Source organism: Xiphophorus hellerii, chromosome 10, assembly GCF_003331165.1.
Source record: "Xiphophorus hellerii strain 12219 chromosome 10, Xiphophorus_hellerii-4.1, whole genome shotgun sequence".
Lineage (NCBI taxonomy): Eukaryota > Metazoa > Chordata > Actinopteri > Cyprinodontiformes > Poeciliidae > Xiphophorus > Xiphophorus hellerii.
Window position 1 is genome coordinate 22420439 of NC_045681.1, and position 22143 is coordinate 22442581.

The 22143-nt window shown below is 38.9% G+C and overlaps 1 protein-coding gene across 1 annotated transcript in view; it reads left to right on the forward strand.

Moving 5' to 3' along the window:
- The window catches only part of antxr1c (ANTXR cell adhesion molecule 1c), a 57153-nt gene that overhangs the window by 12328 nt on the left and 22682 nt on the right, over positions 1 to 22143 (forward strand). The window contains exons 2-11 of the mRNA XM_032574673.1: positions 4267 to 4338; positions 12359 to 12430; positions 15128 to 15209; positions 15332 to 15362; positions 15453 to 15526; positions 15624 to 15692; positions 16702 to 16782; positions 17321 to 17381; positions 19758 to 19856; positions 20457 to 20526. Of these exons, the coding sequence (XP_032430564.1) occupies positions 4267 to 4338; positions 12359 to 12430; positions 15128 to 15209; positions 15332 to 15362; positions 15453 to 15526; positions 15624 to 15692; positions 16702 to 16782; positions 17321 to 17381; positions 19758 to 19856; positions 20457 to 20526 (711 nt within the window). The remainder of the gene's footprint in view (positions 1 to 4266; positions 4339 to 12358; positions 12431 to 15127; positions 15210 to 15331; positions 15363 to 15452; positions 15527 to 15623; positions 15693 to 16701; positions 16783 to 17320; positions 17382 to 19757; positions 19857 to 20456; positions 20527 to 22143) is intronic.

The window sequence follows — 22143 nt, forward strand, 5'->3', positions numbered from 1 at the left end:
AGGGCAGAGTAAAAAACTCCAAAAACCCCCTCGACCCAAAAACAACAAGGATAATCAGCACTCCAAAATATTCTGAAGATTAAATAAGGACAAAAACACGCCGCTCTTTGGCTACATGCTGTCATCAGCTTGTTACAATCTATCTGTAGAGAGATTAAAGGGCTTCCAGCCAATCAGAGGCAAGCAGGGTCTAAGGAGGAGACATCTGAGAAACGAGCACAATCAGTGGCAAACAGCAATAATATACAACGTTCTACACAAATATAAGCACAAGTAAATCCATAAAATCACAAAAGTTAAACAGTTCAACACTAACTCTTCATGAAGTTCTTTAGGGCTTACTGTCTGTAAGGAGTGGATCCAAAATGTTTGTTGTAACATGACAAAATGTAAAAAAAAAATAAAGGTTGAATGTGAATGATGATGCCGGGACATTTTCTATTTCTGTTAGTAAAACAACCTATTGAATCGGTTTTAATATTTAAGTTTTTCTTTTCTTTTTTTTCTAAACGTTTTTGTTGAAACACTCACTGTGTGGTGACAGTATGTTAAAAGGCAGATATGAAAAAATAAATCTAAGTCCTTTGCCTTTTCCCGGTTCTAACTAGAAAGAACCAATCAGAGCCCGGAGGCGGGTCTTATCGCTGCTTTCCCCTTTCCTTCCTGATAGCAGAGCTTGTTGTGAATGCTAAGGCTAGCTAGCATAGCCACCGACGATGGCGGATAAATGGCTCTGTTGTAAATGTAAGTTGTTTCTCTGAACAGCAGCACATTTATCAGTGCATACTTGAGATTGATTGACAGCGCTAAGCCCCTCCTCCTGGCTTTGACTGGTTGTTTTTGACCAGGAGCGTAGCATTTCTTCAGACGGCAGTCCTGGCACAGGGAGGAGGTGGAGGAGTTGGATTCTTTTCACAGACTATCTGTCTCACATTACATTGCCACAACATTTTAACAAGTATGTGGAAAAACATATTTTTTTAAATAAAAGTTACACACTGCAGCTTTAACCTTATCAGAGAGAAGTTGAATGAATCACTAGGAAGTCCGTCTTGGCAGTGAGGAATCTCGATAAGCCAGCTGATTTAAAGCTAACATATTTTTGGCGTACCAACTATCAGACTCCTCATCTCTCCGTTGATGTTCCCTTCCTTTTTTATTTCTTTTTGTTCAGCCAAAGTATTTCTTAAGCAGATACGTGTTTTTCATTCTGCTCCAATCAAAGACACTCTGTCGCCCCGTCTTCAGAGACGTGCCCCTGCATAACCTCACATCGCTTTCAGCTTGAGTTACTTTGTTGGCAAATTGCGCTACTGCTGATTCTTTAAGCCGTTTTTTTTGTTTGTTTTTTGTTTTGTCTTTTAATACTTTGGGCCCACAAACCTTCAAAACCGCACAACGTCAGGGCTCAGCTCGAATCATTAAAATTAGATCAGGGGATCTTAGCGGGAACCTAATGGGTTTTTATCAAGACTCGCAAATCGCAACGAGCCACTTCCTTCCAACGTTGTTTGGACAGGAGAGCGAAACTGCAAGCTAAGCCTCGGTCTCCACCTCAGACAGCCAGGCCGCTCCAACGCAAACAGTGGGGCCGAGTTAAAAGATAAGCAGAAGAAAACCAAAAGAGCGAGTCTTCAGCTTCGCCTTGTGTTTCATTAATACTCAGAGCTGATCCCTAACTCCTCTGTCAGATGTTGTCCACAGCTGATTTGTTCCCCTTTTTTTCTTTCCGCTCTCCTCTGTTGCTATGATGGAACAAACGGCACAAGATGCTTGCGCCTGCTGTTATACTTCAGCTTCCTTGTGTCTGCGTCTGCAGTCCTTTTGTGAATGATTCTGTTTACGCTGCACATTTCGCTGAACTAAACCCGCTCTTTTACCCCCATGTTTTCTTTGTTTTTTTGGGGGGGGGGGGGGGGGGGTATCATTATTTTGGGAGGATTTTTGCAAAGCTTGTAAAGTTTTTGCTCAGTCAGCCAGATTGGAACGTAAGGCCTTGATGTGGGTGAGCAGCTCATGCAATCAGGAAAGAAAACATGAGATTTTTCTTTTGTGCTGGATAGCCTTTCTAACCATCTGATGAGTGATTAAATTGAAACTTACATAAGGAGTACATGTTTTTGCAGGAAATCTTCTATTTACGATGCTTAATTCCAGCCTGGTGTCCAGCTTGCTGCTTCTGGTTTCAAACTCTTATCTCCTTATTTTCCTCTATAAAGGTGAACATTCTGGTTAACTTAAGGTTTTATGGTTGTGACTTCATTACACAGCAATCCTAGCCCTACAGACACAAACGCTGCTCCTGAAAAAAACTTCTGTAGAACTTTCTTAGCAAGACTTAATGCAGTTCGTCAAAGTTGTCCATTGCCACAGCCTCAATTTGAGTTTATTTAAGAGGTAAAATCGATTTTAAGAAAATGTTTGTCGTATTTGCTACTGTGAATCTTGGGAAGGTAAACTCATATGTGACTGTTTTCAAAGGTGAAGTCCCAAAGCTCCAGTTTAAGAACTTTTTTGTTCACTTTTGTGCAGACTTAATGTTTAACTTGAAAAGGAAGCAAAGTAGTTAAGTAATGAAAGCAGAGGCAGCTTAAAAAAAACCCATAAGGGAATTTGAAATAAAAAGTAACAAGTCATCTGCGTAAAGAGAAACCAAATGTGAAGCAAATATGAATGCCCTGCATGTGCTCACATCTTTAGAGGGATATTACAAGAGGTTCAATGACTAAAACAACCTAGCATGGTCCTCGTTTAGTCTGAAACATTCAGATTTTTTAAATTATTGGTGTAAAACAAGGCAAAATGAGGTTGACGTGACTAACATAGTTCTTTTTCACACGTGTTCTTTCGCAAGAGAAAAGTACACACTCTGGCATGTCGTCTGAAAGTGTGTGAACAGTTTTACTTTCTAACAAAGCAGTTCTGCTTAGCTAAGCTTTGCTTAATGTGGTTACATAAGCTACTCTCCACACAGCCTAACGCCTTCGTTTGTTTCACTCTTCGAATTTGATCGCTTTGTTTGTTTCACAACTCTTAATCTCTCTGCCTCGTTAGTTGGCTAACAGGTGGTCCGTTTGCTAGCACGGCTGAAGCCCCTTCCTCTAAGGCTCTCAGCTAATAAAACTGCTGCAAACTCACAGAGCTAGTCTGGACAGAGGAAATGTAGGCCGCCTCACAGGGAGACGTTTCGTAACAGTCCGGTTTTATAGAAGCTTTCCTGGGGAGACTAACTCCTATTTACTCAGCCTTCAGGCGCCTTTTTGGTGATAAAGGGAGCCGTTAAATTAGACCCTAGATTTAACCACTTGCCTCTTTTCCCCATGTTTAGCTGGCAGCTAACGTGGTTCACGCTAATCATGACGCTACACAAGACTTGCTTTTGTACTTAATCAGCTAAAATTCACAGTCGATACTGTTTCTTTTAAAGTCTAGTAACAGCTAGCTTACTTTTGTAGCTGTTAGCGTTATGTTTTGTTAGTCATAGCTGCTAAATGTTTGATAACATGTAACGACTAAGTCAAATTAATTTGTTAGCTGTATTAATGCAAGTCGGAACTTTACTCCTGTACTGGAACTACTCTCTCATCAACAACCGCAAGTCGGAAAACAAGCAACTTCGCTAGTTGTTGTGCTAAGTGACGAGGCAAACTAGTTGTAGTGATAAGTCGATGTCAAAGGTTGTTCCATTTGTTTGTTTTTTTGTTTTTTTGCATTTTTCAGCATTCAAAGACTGAAAGTACATTTTCACAAACAGGTTGTCTTGAACTATGTGTGGCAACGAATTACCAAGATACAATCAAATATTTCTGCAACCTTTGCTATGTTTTACAAGCACGGCGACCATATTGGATTTGACATCAGGGTCACTCTGTGACCTCCAACTTTCCGACATGGAATCGTCAACAACCTGTACAAAGTAAAGGAAGCCATAACAATAGTTTGACTTAAAGTAAAATATTTCACCATTGTGTTTTACCTTGCATATTTCCAGCTTGTTCTTTACACTGCGGATGTTTTGAGCCTCAGTTGCTCTTGGTCAGCCACGCTGTAATTTTCCTGTTTAAGCGCTTCGCCATATGGAGCTCAGTATGTCTGTTCAATAGCTTAAAGTGAACTATTTTTGTGGTTCCCAGTGCTGCTTTGGTAAAACACATCTTACAATAGTACGAGGTCGTTGTGGAGTATATGGAAGTTGTCGCCTACGTAGAGATACAGAATAAACTTTATGATGTTTCTCACATTCATTTGTGCTCTCCCGTTGTGCAGGTCTGGCAGTGTGATTGGCCACTGGAATGAAATCTTTGAATTTGTGAAGAACTTGGCAGAGAAGTTTAAAAGGTAAGAGATTCTTCACAAGCATGTCCGCGATCGTAAAGTCTTGTTAAAGTACGCCGGCAGAGAAGCACTAAACAGGGTTTAATAAGTGGTAAAACTTCACTGTTGGTATCCTGACAGCTTCTGACTTCCTGGTTAAAGAATCTATTGTTACAGGAAAACACGCCTTACTAACTTGGTAAACAAAACTTTATACCTCCCACACCAGCAAATAAATACAGATCAATTCAAAAATCAATACAGGCCTATTGTTGGTTTGGTTGCTTTCAGACACGGAAGGCTTTTGGGCCTTAAATACAATAAGCAGTATTTTGTTTATATCCTAACTTTTGTCTTATTAAAAAATGAGGATCATTATATGCTAGCTTTGGACAAAACGTTTGGCTCTTTTCCTCTTTAATCTTGCCCGGGATCTTCCGAGTCCTTGGCGAGTGACGCTCTCCGTGCAGCGACGTGCAGCGACCGCGTGCTGGTAAAACGAAACAACACAACGTGTTGACGTCACAGATCACAGAGTTTAATCTCATACAAAGCAATGAACAACAAAGCTGCAGAGGAACAGAGATATACATTTTATACAGACTACACAAAACAGACAACACGAAACACATAAGACAGACAAAGGCGCCCAAAATGTGGAGGAAAAGATGAAAAAACCTCTCCGTTGGCTTGCTGACTTGTACTTTTAATGAAAGAGGTGTTTCCCTATTTAATATATGCAGTCAAGGCGTTCCGTTCTTTGACCAATTAGAAACTTCCTCAACACCCAGAGATCCTGGGACTCCCCCTATCTCAGCTCCGATGTCTGGCTTTTATCTAAGTCAAAGGGCGGACGACTTCGTCCTGGGCCGCGCCAGGTACGGGGAGAGGCGCCAAGAAGTCTCTTCTGCTCTCTCGGAATTGTAAATTTTATTGCTGTGTCTGTCAAAAGGGGGAGGAAAAAAGGCCCTGCTTTGGCCTGCTTCTTCAGCTGAATTCCCAAATGTTCAACAGAAAACTATTCCAAATTAAAGTGTTGGCTATACCTTTACACATGTCGTGGATTAGCTATATTAAGCACCAAACAATAATTATTTTCTTTACAGTTCCCCCTTTTGAGGTCTTCAAAAAGACCTCAATAAAAATTGATTAAGCCTTCTAATGCAGAACCAAAACTATGTATTAAAAAAATAAAACAAAACAAAAAATAGAAAACAAAAGGTTGACGTAGCCTAATTATATACAGTTCCCCCTTTTCAAACAAAACCCAAGGGTAAAAACGACTTATCCTTACAGAAATATAAAATCATAAAACAAAAACACAGGATAAACAAAACCCAAAATGCACAATGAAAAATGAAAAAATAAAACAGGGACATACATAGTAAAATTAGTAAGAAATGCTCTGCAACTTAAAAGACAACATTCACCACCCAAGTACAACCTGTCAAATGAGAAAGACACAAAATTACAATCTGTTGCTCGTCTTTTTCTGTTTTTTTTTTTTTTTTTTTAAATGTCCATCGACAGTCTCTTAAAAAATATGAAGTCTTCGTCAGGAAATGTTCAAAAAATGCGCGCAAAAAACAAAACGACAGTCCTTTCCAGAGTTCACAACGAACGAAAAACACGCAATAAAAGTTTATGATGATCCTCTTGCAGCTTGATCTTCTTCGACTGGAAACCTCAAGAAACGACCTGTCACAGGTCATTACACAGACATTTTGTGTTCAACATGAATTTCATTAGCATCAGAAACACAATTACCACATTCTTTAATATCATCTTCATTACAGTCAGCATAATCAAACGATGGTTTCACCTAAAAATAAATTTGTTTTGTTATTTTCCATCCAGGGAAATTATTTTAATCCTTTTTATCAAAGAACGCAGACTTTGAAGGAGACCACATCCGCAGGGCACCAGGAAACCAGCTGCAAAACTATAATGACAAGACAGAGATCAGATTTATCCAAAGGCATCATTCATTTGTGTAATTCAACACAAACATCTTCAATTCACTTTGTGTTCAAGTGAATCCTCCAACGCTCGTGGCTCTGTGGCTGTTGTCTTCGAAATAAGTGTGAAGCCGCTTCTCCAAGGAGCCCCACCCCCGCCTCGCATGACACAGCTTGTATGACAGAGTCCAGAGTCCTGGAGCACCGAGCTCCAGGGCAGTCTGTGTGTAAAACCATGAGCAACACATCACTTGAAACCTTATCTCCTACTCTGTCCAGTTCTGTTCATCAAATGGTGGATGTGATCCCTTCAATTTACGTTTCAATTATAATATACTATAGCTCCTAACCGATGGAAAACACCAAAACCCTGTAATCATTTGCTTCAAAAGACATGTTTCCAAAGTAACGTGTTCCCAGAATGTTAAACATATGCAGATCTTTTCTTAAACCAATCTTGTAAAAATAGGATTAAACAAACGAAACAAAACAATAACAAAAACTTAAAAATGTAGTTGTAAAGCTTACATTTACCATCAAAATGAATAACAATGTGAATTAAACAGTCCAGTTTAAATTACTTTCATAGAACAAACTAGATCTTATTGGTTATCTGTGTAAATCATTTTACATGCGTTCCTTAAACAAAATTCAAAAGTTAGACTTGGAGAAATTATAATGAAACAAATCCAGACATTTTCAAAATACACCAATTGTACCCAGGCTTATACTTGTCGTCGAATTTAAAGTTTTATTCAAAATCGTTTTAAATGGATGTAAATCAAAACAAAAATCAAGTTTAGAAAAAACCATTATAATCCCACCTGTGTACGTTTCCTGATTAATGATAACTTTAATCAATGACAGATTCTTCAAAACATTTCTTAAAACATTCATGCTCCATTAAATTAATGCTCTGAACATGGCTGACACAATAATATTTTAATTTCTATAATTATTTTCCCAAGTTAATTAACCAAAATATGCTTCATTATCACTATAAATTTATCTATTTTCTCAAAATATGTTAGCCCATTGTCAGAAAATCTTTTAATGGAGAACAACTCAAACCTATCTAAAATAAGCACATATATTACCAGAAAATATTTTCCTTTCACTTTTATGTGTAGCACAGATCAGACATGTTCTTCAAAAATTTGTTTAAGTATTATAAAAGATGAACCCATGCATCTTCTCCCCCTTTGATACATTACTGGCTAATGTATCACTATTTCTAGTATGTGAAATAACGATGTTGATGAAACAGGGTTATTATTTAAGCTAAGAAAAATCCCACCGATATGCAACGTTGCCCTCGTCTAAAAAGTAAACCTTTCAAAAACAAACAGAACAATTCATTGTAGCATGCTTTAAACCTTCAAGATTATTATGTTCAAAAAACATTTCACATTACAGTTTCAAAACTCAGTATTCAATTTAACTCTCATGATTATCAAATAATTCGTTGTAGAAACTTCTCAAAAATTTTCAGCAGTGTTTGACAAAACGTGTTTACCAATTAAAAACTCAGTGAAGGTTATGCATAAACCAGGCAGAGAGACGTTGAAAGAGAAAAAAAATATAGTCTTAGTCAAGAAAATCTAAAAATGATAAATTTCGAAAAATACTTGTCAGAATATAACCAAATCTACAAATGAAAGAAATTAAACTAAAGACCAAAGTTCCCTATCCCCTGGTGAAGGGTCCAGAGGAAACTGATAACTCAAAAAAAATAATTCGTTATATTTAACAAAATAAACAAAGAACTGACACAAATAGCCAAATAAAAAATCAGACTAATGTAAAGAAATGTAAAGAGTAAAATCCTAAATTACTCACTACTTAATATATAAAGTAATATGAAAGGAAAACAGAAAATCATTACCAAGAGTGTCTGTGTGTGACAGGCGACTCAGTGTTTCGATGCTACAAACTTATATTTTACATTTTCCAGGAGGTAGTTTAAACGATGGGAGAGAAAATTATTTGCCTTACAGTTGTTTGTTCTTTTCTGCTGAGCTGCTGTGAGCAGAGGTCGCTTTGTACTTAAAATTAGTGATATGCAAAAAAGGTTTCACATGTTAATTAGTTGAATCTAGTGGGGGTAGAAATTACAGCACAGCTGTAGCTTGTTCTCCCGTGCTGAACTTCTGTGAATGGGGGTTGAAACTCCTCCCTGAGCTCCATTATTCTCATATCTTAAATAAACATACTTGTCGCTTCTTCTTGTTTTGTTCTATGTATTTATTTTACTTAATTTTCTTATTTTATTTTATTCGAAGCCCTCTCGTCTGTCTATAGGCAGTATTGAATCATCTCGTATTACAGTTTAATATTGATTCTCTACAATAGTTCCATATAATCTTTTTTATTTATTAACCAATAAGTTATTTCAAACTTAATGTTATCCTTCAACAACAAATCTTGTAAATTTTAGCAAACTTTTCTATATTTAACCAATTTCTATTTAACAAGAGAGTGACTTCTAATTTATCCTGTCTAATTATCCGTAAGTCCTGTAGATTTAACAATATTTTATCTATCTTAAAGTTTTGGTCTGTTTGAAAAAGACTGATTGTGAAAATATCTAGAGTCAGTTGTATATTGCAGTTTGTTGTTATCTGAACAATTACCTCTTACAGTTAGAGCCTGTTTCTCTAAAAATCTTCGTTTTTTTTTTTCTTATCCTCAACTCATGAAAAAAATCCTATTTTACTCATTGTATGTTATTCCATTTTCCTACTACCTTCACAGCCTTAGAAGGAATAATTAACATTATATCCACTATTCAGTTCTCAAGTCTATATAAATTTTTATTTAATTTATTTCATAGCTGTACCTAATCAGTTATGTATTTATCTATTTATCCATTCAGCATATTTATGTATTTAACTATTAATTTGCCAAGACAGCATTTCTAGAATCCTCTGTGACCTAATTTTCTTGGCTTATTCTTTCTTTCGTTATTTATTTATTCATTTATTTAACCGTAGAACCCATATTGTAATTTCAATTTGTTCAGATAATGTATTTTATCAAGATTCTATCCTTTAATCACCTTCCAAACTGTACACTGCAGGTCACAGTTACTGCTGTTATTGTTTAATTTTAAGAAGTTAGTTCAATTTAACACAGAGGATGTTTGTAAAAACTAGAAATTTTGCACCATCAAACAGCACTGAGAAAAATTCAGTAGTTATATGACATAAAATACCAAATGGTATTTTATCTCCAATCACACACTCTGTCAAACCAACATGAATTATAACACAAACAAAAACACACAACACATTACAGAAAACACAAAACACACACATCTGGCCAGGTTTTATAGTCAGTCAAAATTTCATCAGTCCCCAAGTGTCAGTCTGTGGTCATTATTCTATCAAATTTTACTGTAATTTATATCAATTTTACTAAAATTTATATGAAATTTACTGAAGCTTCAGAAATTGTCCAATGTTGTCATGTGTCAATTTAATTAATTTTAAACCCCAATCGTCAGTAACCTTTTAAATCCCCGTGCACGTTTAAAAAGAGAGACATCTCAAAGGTATGTTAAAATCAAACCACAACCAATAATTTTGTTTTCTGGTACCAGTTTTATGTACTGAACTCCTATTTATTTTATTTATTTATTTATGTTTTAAACTAAACGACCACGTTTTCGCCATCGTTGTACTTTCCCCGTTACGACTCTTCAACGAACCCCGACCATAAAATAGCGTACAGCACGTGTCGCAACTCAGTGTCCATAATAACTTCACAATAAAACGCAGCAAAATCAATGCAAATTCACACACACAGCGCTATCCAAACAACTTAACACTCTGCTGAAACACACAGCCAGCCCGAAGTCGTGCACGCGCACACACACGGCCACACACACACACATATACACACGCAGAGCTCTGCACGCACACTTCACACAAAAGAGCCGCTAGCTTCAAAAACACCACAAACATACAAATACAGATAACACTAAACAGAACAATAGACAAATAGAAAGAGAAGAGGAGAAGGAAAACAAAAATACAAAAAAGGCGCCAACTAAAAATAAAAATGCAACCTCAAAGCTCACCACAAGCGTAAAATAAGAATTTACCACAAATTCTATCTGACGGCCTACCTCAGACCTGTCTAGTGTCCCACACACTGAATAAACCTACCCCAGGTTATTTCAAAATACACAATTCCTAAATTTCTTTCTTTAAGGAGCACAGCCATGGGTCTCCAGGGAAAAAGACATAAACTTAAGAAAACCCAGCTTTTACAACTGAGGGAGCGCAAAATCCTCAGTCTGAACCCGCTACGGTCCGCTGTACATGCGTATTTCCATACAGTGTACCACACACTGAAAGCCTACCGCAGGCTATCGTTAAATTCCAATTATAACTAACAACAGACTATTTTAAAAGCAAAACTATCCACCCTTGCAGCTCCGAAACTCCGCGTGGCTGCGCACAACAAAAGAGTAATTAAAAAACGTCTTACCGCACCAGCCGGACGGATCGATCGGGGAGAAACCGCCACCCGCCAAGATTCCAGAACCGGACGAAGCCCCCAAATATTAAAAAATGAGGATCATTATATGCTAGCTTTGGACAAAACGTTTGGCTCTTTTCCTCTTTAATCTTGCCCGGGATCTTCCGAGTCCTTGGCGAGTGACGCTCTCCGTGCAGCGACGTGCAGCGACCGCGTGCTGGTAAAACGAAACAACACAACGTGTTGACGTCACAGATCACAGAGTTTAATCTCATACAAAGCAATGAACAACAAAGCTGCAGAGGAACAGAGATATACATTTTATACAGACTACACAAAACAGACAACACGAAACACATAAGACAGACAAAGGCGCCCAAAATGTGGAGGAAAAGATGAAAAAACCTCTCCGTTGGCTTGCTGACTTGTACTTTTAATGAAAGAGGTGTTTCCCTATTTAATATATGCAGTCAAGGCGTTCCGTTCTTTGACCAATTAGAAACTTCCTCAACACCCAGAGATCCTGGGACTCCCCCTATCTCAGCTCCGATGTCTGGCTTTTATCTAAGTCAAAGGGCGGACGACTTCGTCCTGGGCCGCGCCAGGTACGGGGAGAGGCGCCAAGAAGTCTCTTCTGCTCTCTCGGAATTGTAAATTTTATTGCTGTGTCTGTCAAAAGGGGGAGGAAAAAAGGCCCTGCTTTGGCCTGCTTCTTCAGCTGAATTCCCAAATGTTCAACAGAAAACTATTCCAAATTAAAGTGTTGGCTATACCTTTACACATGTCGTGGATTAGCTATATTAAGCACCAAACAATAATTATTTTCTTTACAGTCTAAAGATTATGTTCAACGAATTCAACTTGTTTGTGTTGAATAAATCATTTAATAGATTTAAATTCACACATTAAAAACGAGCCGTACAGATTTTGGGCTGTCTTTCTTCTTCTTTTTGCTTTGTTTTGGCCAAATACTGCCTCCTCGTTTCTCTTCAGCTGAAGGATCCGTTTAGAGCAGAGATCTGTTCTTCCCTTAAAGTTTTCATCTTTAAATAAACACGACGGAGAAGCACGAACAGCAACTATCCTTTAGCGTGCTGTCCGTCATAAACAATACCGCGTCCACCTCGGAGGCTTGGAGCCTACCTGCAAAACTTTCCCCAAACAGACTTCATCTACAAATAAACACAAATTCACATGTTAAGATTCTGTGACATAGTTTTCAAATCAAAACTAGGTCACTGCGGGTTTGGTTCCTGCCCTCTGGTACAACTCTGTCTATGTTATCATTGTATTTCTGTATATTCATAGTCACTTGCACAATTGTGCTCCTTAAAATTTTTCATGTTTTGTCCCATTCCAACCGCAAATGTCAGACCACACCTAATTTGTAAAGAGAGCTTTTAATTTCAGTATAAATGCAGAAAGTTCTGCAAAAACAGGACTGTTTGAGGAAAGCAGCAAGAAAACACATGAATCTTTCTGTCGGTGACATCATACTCGGATTGTTGGCACAGTTTGTTCCACAGCTAAATGCTCCGTGTGTTTATATATTTCAACGTTTTTTTTGTTTGTTTTTTTTCCTCTTCCCTTCCCTGTTCCAGTCCCATGCTGAGGATGTCCTTCATAACATTCAGCTCCAGAGCGTCCACCATCATGAAGCTAACAGAAAACAGGTGATTTCACTTGGCTCTAACTTCACTAGTAATGTTTTAGTAGAAATTTATTTAATGGGATTAACTGTAACTGATTGTGTTCTTATTCGTGTCCATCACTGAGGACATTGTTTCCTTTCTTGCACACTGGCACAGTGTGAGGTTTTAATTAAAGATCTCTGGGATGTCAAAATACTAGAGGAGGAGCAGAAATCCCCCCTTTTTAAAAAAAAACCCATGAATTTACCCCTCCCTCAGATGGATGAACTGGGTCATTTATATTTTCTACACTGTTCTTATTTTTCCCCTTCTACTTCCTCTATTTTGAAGATCAGCTCTACAACTCGAACTCATCAGAAAATCCCCTCCTTAAAGCTGTAGGTCACCAAAAGCAGATGAAAGATTGATGACAGATTTCACTCCCAAGTTCCTTCATTGTCCCCAGTTTGTGTGGACAGTTTGTGCCGATCCCTCGACCCGTGCAGTGTTTGCGGTGAACTCGTCCAGGCTGTTAAAACATCGAAATGCACAAAGAGGCTGAAGTAATATTACAGCAAGCCAGTGGTTAAACTTGCCAGTCAAAAATCATGCTGTATTTCCTCTACGGTAAAACTCCACCATCAGCTCCAAAATCACATCTGGTCCGTTTTTATGTGAGCCTTTAAAGGTCTATTTGATTTTTTTTTTTTTGGAAAACGTATTTTTCTGCAAAGTTTGCTGCTAGTGAAGGTTAAAGCACTAAAGCTGTTACATGCTATAACATGTGGCACAGTGTGTAAACATACACACTCGAAATTTAAATGGATTTATTTTTGTCTATCTTGCTAGCTATCTTGCTAGGTGGTTGCTTTAACACTTAGCTAAGAATGTTAAAGCAACCAGAATACTAAGAATTTAGACATTTAGTTGAATGTCTAAATTGTTAGACAAAGTTGTAACCATATATGTTGCAAACAAGTGACGGTGTAAACTACCTCAAAAATGTGAGAAAATATTGCTGTTAAATTTTTACAAAGACTTAATTTTCCAATTCTGTACCACATTTTACTAACTGCTTGCAATTGATTTGACATACAGATTATATATGCTAACTATGCTTTTTTAAGAAGTCATTTAATGAATGTAGTTGATTAAATGCCTGGCATTAAAAGCCTGGGGGCGGGGGGACTTCTTTAAGAAGTCCCCCCGCCCCCAGGCTTTGAAAACAGCAGTAATCAAACCACTGATAAAAAAAAAAGAACAATCTGGACAAATCACTAATGCAGAATTACAGGCCGATCTCCAACCTCCCATTCATCAGCAAAGTTATTGAAAAAGCTGTGTGTAAATAATTAACTAGCTTCCTAACGATAACCAACCGCTTTGACTCCTTCCAGTCTGGTTTCCATGGTTACCACAGCACAGAGACCGCCCTCGTAAAAGTGTTCAATGACATCCATATAAATACGGACTGTGGGAGAACCACAGTGCTGGTTCTGTTGGACCTCAGTGCAGCTTTTGACACTGTTGACCATGACATATTACTGAATCGACTGGAGAGTTGGGTCGGACTCTCCGGTCCAGTGCTTAACTGGTTTGAATCCTACATAAAGAACAGGGATTTCTTTGTTTCAATTGGAAACTTCTCATCAAAGAGGTCAAAGGTCACATGTGGGTTACCCCAAGGTTCAATCCTAGGGCCCCTTTTATTCAATATTTATATGCTCCCACTAGCTCAGGTTATAACAGGAAATAATATTAGCTACCATAACTATGCAGATGACACACAGCTCTTTATTACAATGTCACCAGGTGACTCAGAGCCCATCCAATCACTGAACAGATGCTTAGAACAGATAAATGTGTGGATGTGCCAAAACTTTCTCCAGTTGAACAGAAACAAAACTGAAGTTCTTATTTTTGGACCTAAAGAGGAACGATCTAGAGTTATAGATCTAGAGCCAATGCACAGCTTCAGTTATTACAACTAAAAACCAGCGATCAGCCCGAAACCTGGGAGTAGTGATGGACTCTGACCTGAACCTCCAGAGCCACATAAAGACAGTTACAAAGTCGGCCTTCTATCACCTGAAGAACATTTCCAGGATTAAAGGACTAATGTCTCAGCCAGATCTAGAGAAACTCATCCATGCGTTCATCTTCAGTCGTATTGATTATTGCAACAGCGTCTTCACAGGTCTGTCCAACAAATCAATCAAACAGCTGCAGCTGATCCAGAATGCTGCTGCTGGCGTTCTCACTAAAACCAGGAAGTTAGAGCACATAACACCAGTTTTAAAGTCCCTACACTGGCTCCCTGTAGCTCAAAGAATAGACTTTAAAATACTGTTAGTTTACAAATCACTGAACGGCTTAGCACCACAATACATTAAAAATCTGCTGTTGTATCAACCTTCCAGACCTCTCAGGTCTTCTGGTTCTGGTTCTGCTCTGCATCCCCAGAACCAGAACCAAACAAGAAGAAGCAGCTTTCAGCATCTATGCACCACAAATTTGGAACAAACTTCCAGAAAACTGTAAAACAGCTGAAATACTGACTTCCTCTAAATCTAGACTAAAAACCTCATTTCATCATCATTTCCAAAATGAAATTTAAATGATGCCTAGTTGCTAAAGCAAGAAATTGCAGGCAAAAAAAGGCAGAATATTTAACTATTTCACAGAAAAAGTATATTATAATCTTCACTATTTGACCCCAGCTGTTTTTCTGCTCTACAGAGTAAATATCCAAAAGGGCCTGAATGCTCTGAAGAAAGAGAAACCTGGTGGGGATACTCTGATGGACCTGGGGCTGCAGAGTGTACGCAGGCACTGTAACACACACATTAAAACACACAATAACTAATTCAGGACAAATTAAAAGCTTTTTAGGACTGCCTGCTAAATTCTCCTCTAACAAAGAACATGTCTGTCTGCTTAAAGGCAAACGACCAGATACTCAAGGAAAACTTTGGTGAGTAGCTGACGTCTTCAGTGTCGTCATACGTTTCTGCAGTTTACTTTGAATCTTAAAGTTATGGCTTTTTGCTTATGTATCTTTCAGGGACAGCCAGTGTGATCATCGCTCTGACAGATGGTGACCTGCAAGAGCAGCAGCTCTTCAATGCACAACAGCAGGTTAGACATCCGTACTCCATCTAATATCCAGCTATCTTCAATCAAGAGCTCAGGAGTTCTGTCCTCACATGACTTTTTATCTGTACTCTACCGATAGGCAGAGGAAGCCAGACGTCTGGGAGCGATCGTGTACTGTGTTGGTGTCAAAGACTTTAATGAAACACAGGTAAGGAAGTTGTAAGACAAGGCCCTCCAATAAAGTGACTCTAACATAAAAAGAAAATTAGAATAGCAAGCAGTTGTGAAGGGGTCCAAGCCTCCCTTAGCAGTCCAAACCCAGGCACATTTCCCACAGACATGGTCTCAACCAGGTGGACTTAATGCATCATTGGCCAAAACGAACCCATACCAGCCACTGAAGTGGTAGGAACTGTACAATCAGCTCTATAGACTCAGCACTTCATAAGTTGGAAAAAAAAAAAAGTTCAATACAGATGAAGGTAGATTAAAATAAATTACTTGAGAAATGTGTTTTGGGGCTTGAAAGTTGTCTGTTTTCCTGAGTTTTTCTTAACGATGTCTTTCGATGCTTGAAAAAGTCTTTTATGGCATGTGGGGTGCTTTTATTGCCTCCTACTTCTCAGCCAGCACTGCGCTAAGAAGTAGTTTCAACTAATACGACTTTCCACTGAGAACGGTAGCTACGATGATTTAGTGACCCTAGATTTGCAGCAGTTGCTTAAATAAAAATGAAAAGAAAGGGAAAATTTCCCAAATCTTCTCAGATGTTCTAAGTTTAGTACAAGTTCGATTTTTTTTGTGCCTCTAAATAAGAAAAGAATTTATAACCGCCAACCATTATTACATAATACAGTATTGTTTGCAAATAAAAGCACAAGTTCCAACAATAGGCGCAAATTTATTTCAATAGTTGAAAGAGATCCAGACAGTGATGGACTTAAGACCATAAATTCAGTTTTGATACAGTAATTTATGGTTTTGAAGATATAGGTACAATTGTTGCTATAGCTCCTTGTACTGATAAACAGAAGTAAATCTGTGAGATTTGTACATACTGCATCGATGTTCAGTGTAGGTTTGTTATAAATATTGATTTTCTGAGTGAGTGTCTATTTTTGAAGCTTTTTTTTCCTTAAAACGTAATTTTCTTAATTTGTTCATGCTTTCCTCTTTGCATGCTCTTTTTTTGTCTTTCTCTCTCTCACCAACTCTAGCTGGCCACCATTGCGGACACCATAGAGCATGTGTTTCCTGTGCTAGGAGGGTTCCTTGCCCTTCGGGGTGTCATCGACTCGGTAACCTGACTCCTTTCCACTGTAAAAGTCTACTGTACGTCCAACTGTGAAACTGAGAATTCAGACAGTTAGGGGGTGGGGGTAAAAAAAAACAGTCAGTGGAGAAGTTGAAACCTCCTTGGTCACCCTAAGGAACAGAGGAACAGTCTCTGGTGGTGGCGAACCCTCTAGGGGTACAAGAACAGTTAAAGATGAAGGCAAACCCTCCTGGTGCCCCTATAGACATACAAGAACACTCACTAGTGGAGGAGATGCCGTCTGGGTCACCCTAAGGAGCAGAGGAACAGTTTCTGGGGGAGGTGAGTCTTTTGGGCTCCCTCAGGAAACACTGGAGCCTGATGTAGGTTGGCAACATCTTAAGGAGGTGATTTGGCTTTGACCGCCACCCCCCACCCAGGGCTTTGGAGACTCGAGACATGACAAATTTTACTGTAGTGCCAAAGCAATTTTCAAGAACTCTATAAAAGCCATTAAATTTTGCGAGCACGTTGCAATTATTTTGTGTGTTCCTAAATCACTGCTGCCTTTACTTTTTCAGATTATCAAGAAATCCTGTATTGAAATATTGGCAGCAGAACCGTCGAGTGTGTGCGCAGGAGGTGGGTAATTGGAAAAACACACTCTCAGAAAGGCATACACACAATAAATGGGTCTCTCTTGAGTCTTTGAGACAAATGCCATCATTGAATTCACCCATGAACTACGTTCATTTCAATAGGAAGCATTTTGGTTTGGCTTCCTTCTTTTATGACTATCCCAGACTGAAAAATGACCACATGCAGCCTGACGGGTCACTTACCGGAAATCTGCTGTGATGGGCCACTGCAGCGGGAGTAACATCACTGGGTCACATTAAATGAAATGACCGTGAGAACAGCGCTGCAGTTACAGGAGATTAACTGGAGATGAAATGTACAGTAGACATCCTTTAGCGTAATACCAACGGAGAGAGCGTATAACCATTATTGAAAAATAAGTCGGATAATAAATAGCTTGAATGAACAGCTGAAAACCGGGGTTAATGATATGTGTAAGGGTAAAAGCAGAGGAGATGTCTGTTTTTTGCATTTGCTTCCATTTTGTATTCCATGAAACAGGGAATTACCAAACCATTTAATAATTAGCCAAGGGGAATTTATTTCCATTCCCGTCCCATAATGGTAGCTTCCTTTGACATTGTAATACTGGATGACGTGTGATTTGCCCTTCTTCTCTAAGAAAACATGCCTATTTTCCTTGCCTCATTCATTCTGTTACTATTTTTGTCATTCCTCCTCCAATATGGTCATAAAAATATAATATGCAAAATTTCCCCAGAAAACTTGCTACGCCTGGAGGTTGGGTGCTGAACAGTTATTCATCCAGCGGCCTGTCGTGTTTTTGAGTTGAAAAATGTTTAAAGTTGACAGGAAATTTGAAAATATCACTTGATAATTATGTGTTATTGGAAGATTAATACCTTAACACCAACTATAAAATCTTTAAAAATGCAAAATTTTTAAACAGACTTAAATCAACAAGCAATGCTTAGCCTTGTGGGGGCAAGAGTAAAGCCTGGTGGCCCGCCAGGCTTATAATACACCAGGGGAAACCCTGAGTATGTCTACATATTAGGGTAGTCACGATGGTAAAATTTCCAACATGACACTCGGTGCAGCTTGTTATATCGCATCTTTTTACGAAGGGTTTTCTCTGACAAAGATGAAAGAACTACAACCAGTAAAAGTGTGACGATATTTTCAGTACTGTTATCTGGAAAAGCTAAAGTGGTTTTGAGGAATGTTGTTTTGTTGTATTCACACAGCTCATCTCCAGTCAAATTGCGTTGCAGACGGCCACCGTCTTCCATTCAACAGATTTTCAGCCCACTCTCTCTGATGATAGAAAGTCAATATGATGTGACTTTCTATTGAAACATTCAACTGTTTGTCATTTGCCACTAGATTGTAAACCGATTCTCCATTTGGGAAAGGGGAGGACAAATGGTTGTGCCACTAATTTTGCACTTTGCATGTACTCTGGTGTATGATTTCTCCCTCTGCAGAGATATTTTAGCAAACAGTCAAGAACTACAGTACAGACCAAAAGTTTGGACACACCTTCTCATTGAGTTCAATGAGAAGGTGTGTCCAAACTTTTGGTCTGTACTGTATATGGCAATTAATTTTGGATTAGCACTCTGGTTTTGGCACCATGGATTCTCAGGCAATCGGCCCTTTATCAGGGTTTGTTTTTTTTACTACAGCAGTTCTTACAATGCAAACAGCAGTCCACTTCAGAAAATGCTGTTCTTAAAATGTAAACAATGCTTTTTACAGCGCAAAACAAGGATTTGTTCCATGCTAATGTGTTCCACAGCAGCGCTGTTCAGGGTAACAGCATCATTCTGGTGGTCTACTACTGACAGCAGGGAAGGCTGCAGATGGTTCAGATTAGTTGCTACAATTGGCTGAGTACACCGTTTGTTAACGTTTAGTCGTTTTACTATCAGCCACATTAGCCTCTAGCTCCTTTACTACTGGATAAAAAGCGTGTGTGTGGTTCATTAAGATTCTTTGCTATTTTCTATCCATACTTAGCCATCCATAAGCTGCTGTTTAAATAAATAATGTTTTTTTTTTACGCCTTTAAGGTTGTAGATACAGGAGTTTTACTCGCCTTTTTAAACCCCTCTCAAACATTAAAGCTTTGGTCTTCAAGACGAGTTCATCAGGGTGGTAAATTGGGCTTCGTAGCTCAGGATTTCAGCCACGATCAGAGCTCATCAGTACCCGCCGTCTTGTCCTGGTTGTCAGCAACGCGTTTGCTTTTGCCTTTTTGACCATAGAGGATCACAAGGGCTCTCCTTGAACAATGCTTGCCATGTTACTGGAGCTGGTTGCCTGTGTTTTGTTTATTTGTGTCTACCTTAGTGAGTCATATTTTGTGAAATCTTTCATATATAAAAATGACAAACGTGTTGTTTGTGCAACCAGAGACATTTCAAGTCGTGGTGAGAGGAAACGGATTCCTCCACGCAAGAAACATCGACCAGGTGCTCTGCAGCTTCAAAATCAACGATACCATCACAGTCAGTGAGTAGACTGGGCTTGTTGGGGTTTTTTTTTTTTTTAATAAACAGAACGGTCAGTAACAAAGTTCATCTGGTTTTCTACAATATATCTGTCAATTTTTATATCACTGAGTAGCAAAAGGGACAGTACTGAAAATAAAACGGTTACATTGATCTACATTTACAAGACAACATTCTCGTCTTTCAAAAACGTAAGGCACAGCGATGGAGATATTTAACTTTTGGTTACATTATAACCACAGAATTGAGTGGATTTTATGTGTTAGACCGACATGTACTGTATTTGTATTCAGCCCCTTTTACTCTCATAGCCCTAAATAAAGTGCAAGCAGTTGCCTTCAGAAGTCACCTACTTAGTAAACAGAGTATACTGCAAGAGAAAACCTATCAAGACATAGCAACAGCTGTGACCAGTAACTCAGGAGGGGCTGCAGAGGCACACTGCACATCACCTTCAACACCTCCTAACTCCTACTGTAAAACATGGTGGTGGCAGCTTCATGCTCCTTTACGACCCATTTGTGGTTGTAATGTGAATACGTTCAATGCGTGTGAATACCTTTGCAGGAGACTAATTTCTTTTTGTGCTTCTGCCCTTTAGATGAAAAGCCTGCTGGTGTAGAAAACACATTCTTACTGTGTCCAGCTCCTGTCATCGACGAGGTTGGAAAGTAGGTGTCTCTTTCTCTTTTTATAGCTTCATGAACTCTTACAGCTTGCATTTCTTAGACAGATTGCTTTATGCAGACTGCACTCCTTATATAAAGCCAGGGGAACATGTGGGAGTGTTCACATGCATCAGAAATCTGCCATACATTAGCTGTTTTTATGATCCCTATCTGAAGTCATACTCCTATTCTCTAGTTCCTAGAATAGTTCTAGGAAAATATAAAAGGCGGTGCAGCTGTACCAGCTCACGCCGGGGGCGAAGCCTTCGTGCGTTTGTCCTGAGCAGTAAAAAAAACGAGAGCAGATTCCTCTTTGTGTGGCACCGACAGGAACCGGTTGATCTGGACGACAGAACTTGCAAATCTCACGAAATGTCTCGACTGACTTCTCGCCAGTTCTTTTGGGCAGGAAAAGTCGCGGCAGTCGCTGACTTTTCCAGCAGAGAAAAGAACTCTTAAACACTCAGCGTGGTATTTGTAAAGAGCCAAGTCTGTGAGGCCATTTGCCAGCTAAAGAGCAAATCATTTCCTCGAGGAACTAGAAAGTGAAAGGGAGGCGCCATATTTAAACCGGAAGGTGTTTTTTTCCAAGAGCTTTTGGCGCTCCAAGAGCGACCAACCAGCTATAACTCCTTGAACACGTCTGTTGTTTGAGAATATTACATTAGGACTCTTTAAAAAAAATCATGTTGGATCTGATACCAAACTGCAATCACAACTTCAGAGTATTTCATTGAGTACTTCTGTGAAACCCACTGAAAGTGTAGCATGCATTTGTTTTCAAAAGAATAAAATCCGGTTCAACTACCTGCCAGCTGAGTCCAACTGTGTGTGATTACACTCAGTATGACTCCAGCTGCTTGTTAGAGAATACCAGTGGACAAATAGCATCTAAAGACATTGTTTATTGTTCTCTGAATATTATGTTGCGTGCAATATGCCCTGCAACTTTTTAGATTAGATTAATTTATTCTTTTATACATGTTACATTTGAACAGTTACTTTGTGGAACATATTCTGTTGTGATTGTAACATGTTTAGATTAATAAAAATAATAAAAAGAAAGGAGGAACCGTCCTGTAGCCATCTGCCAAATCAGAAGCCAACTTCATCTCCATATTATACGGCATGTTTATGCTTGGTGTCACATTGGATTACCGTAAACTCTGACAAATGAAAAAAAACCACGAAATGTCTCGACTGACTTCTCGCCAGTTCTTTTGGGCAGAAGTCAGTCGAAATAAAATCAAAAATAAATCTATTTTATGACGCTTACAGATGTTGTGTGCCGACCATTTTTCTTGGTAAAGTTTCTATTAAGGAAGAAAATACTGGTCCTGGGTGACCAGGCATGCTAGTTACCAGCCTTACAAAGGTTAACCCAGCAACTCCTATGCTAACGCTAGTCTATCCATGCTAATGACCAGCAGAGGAACAAGGCAATCTAGAAGGTGACCAACCTCGGCATGCTAGTCAAAGCTTCAAAGCTAATGTAAGTAAGTAGTCTCCTTTTCATTTGCCAGCACCAGCTGTTCAGTTACCGGTGTCGGCCTTATCATTAATCAGGTCAGTAGCCAGCTCTGGAATGGATATAACCCCCTGCGACAAGAAAGCAGTCCC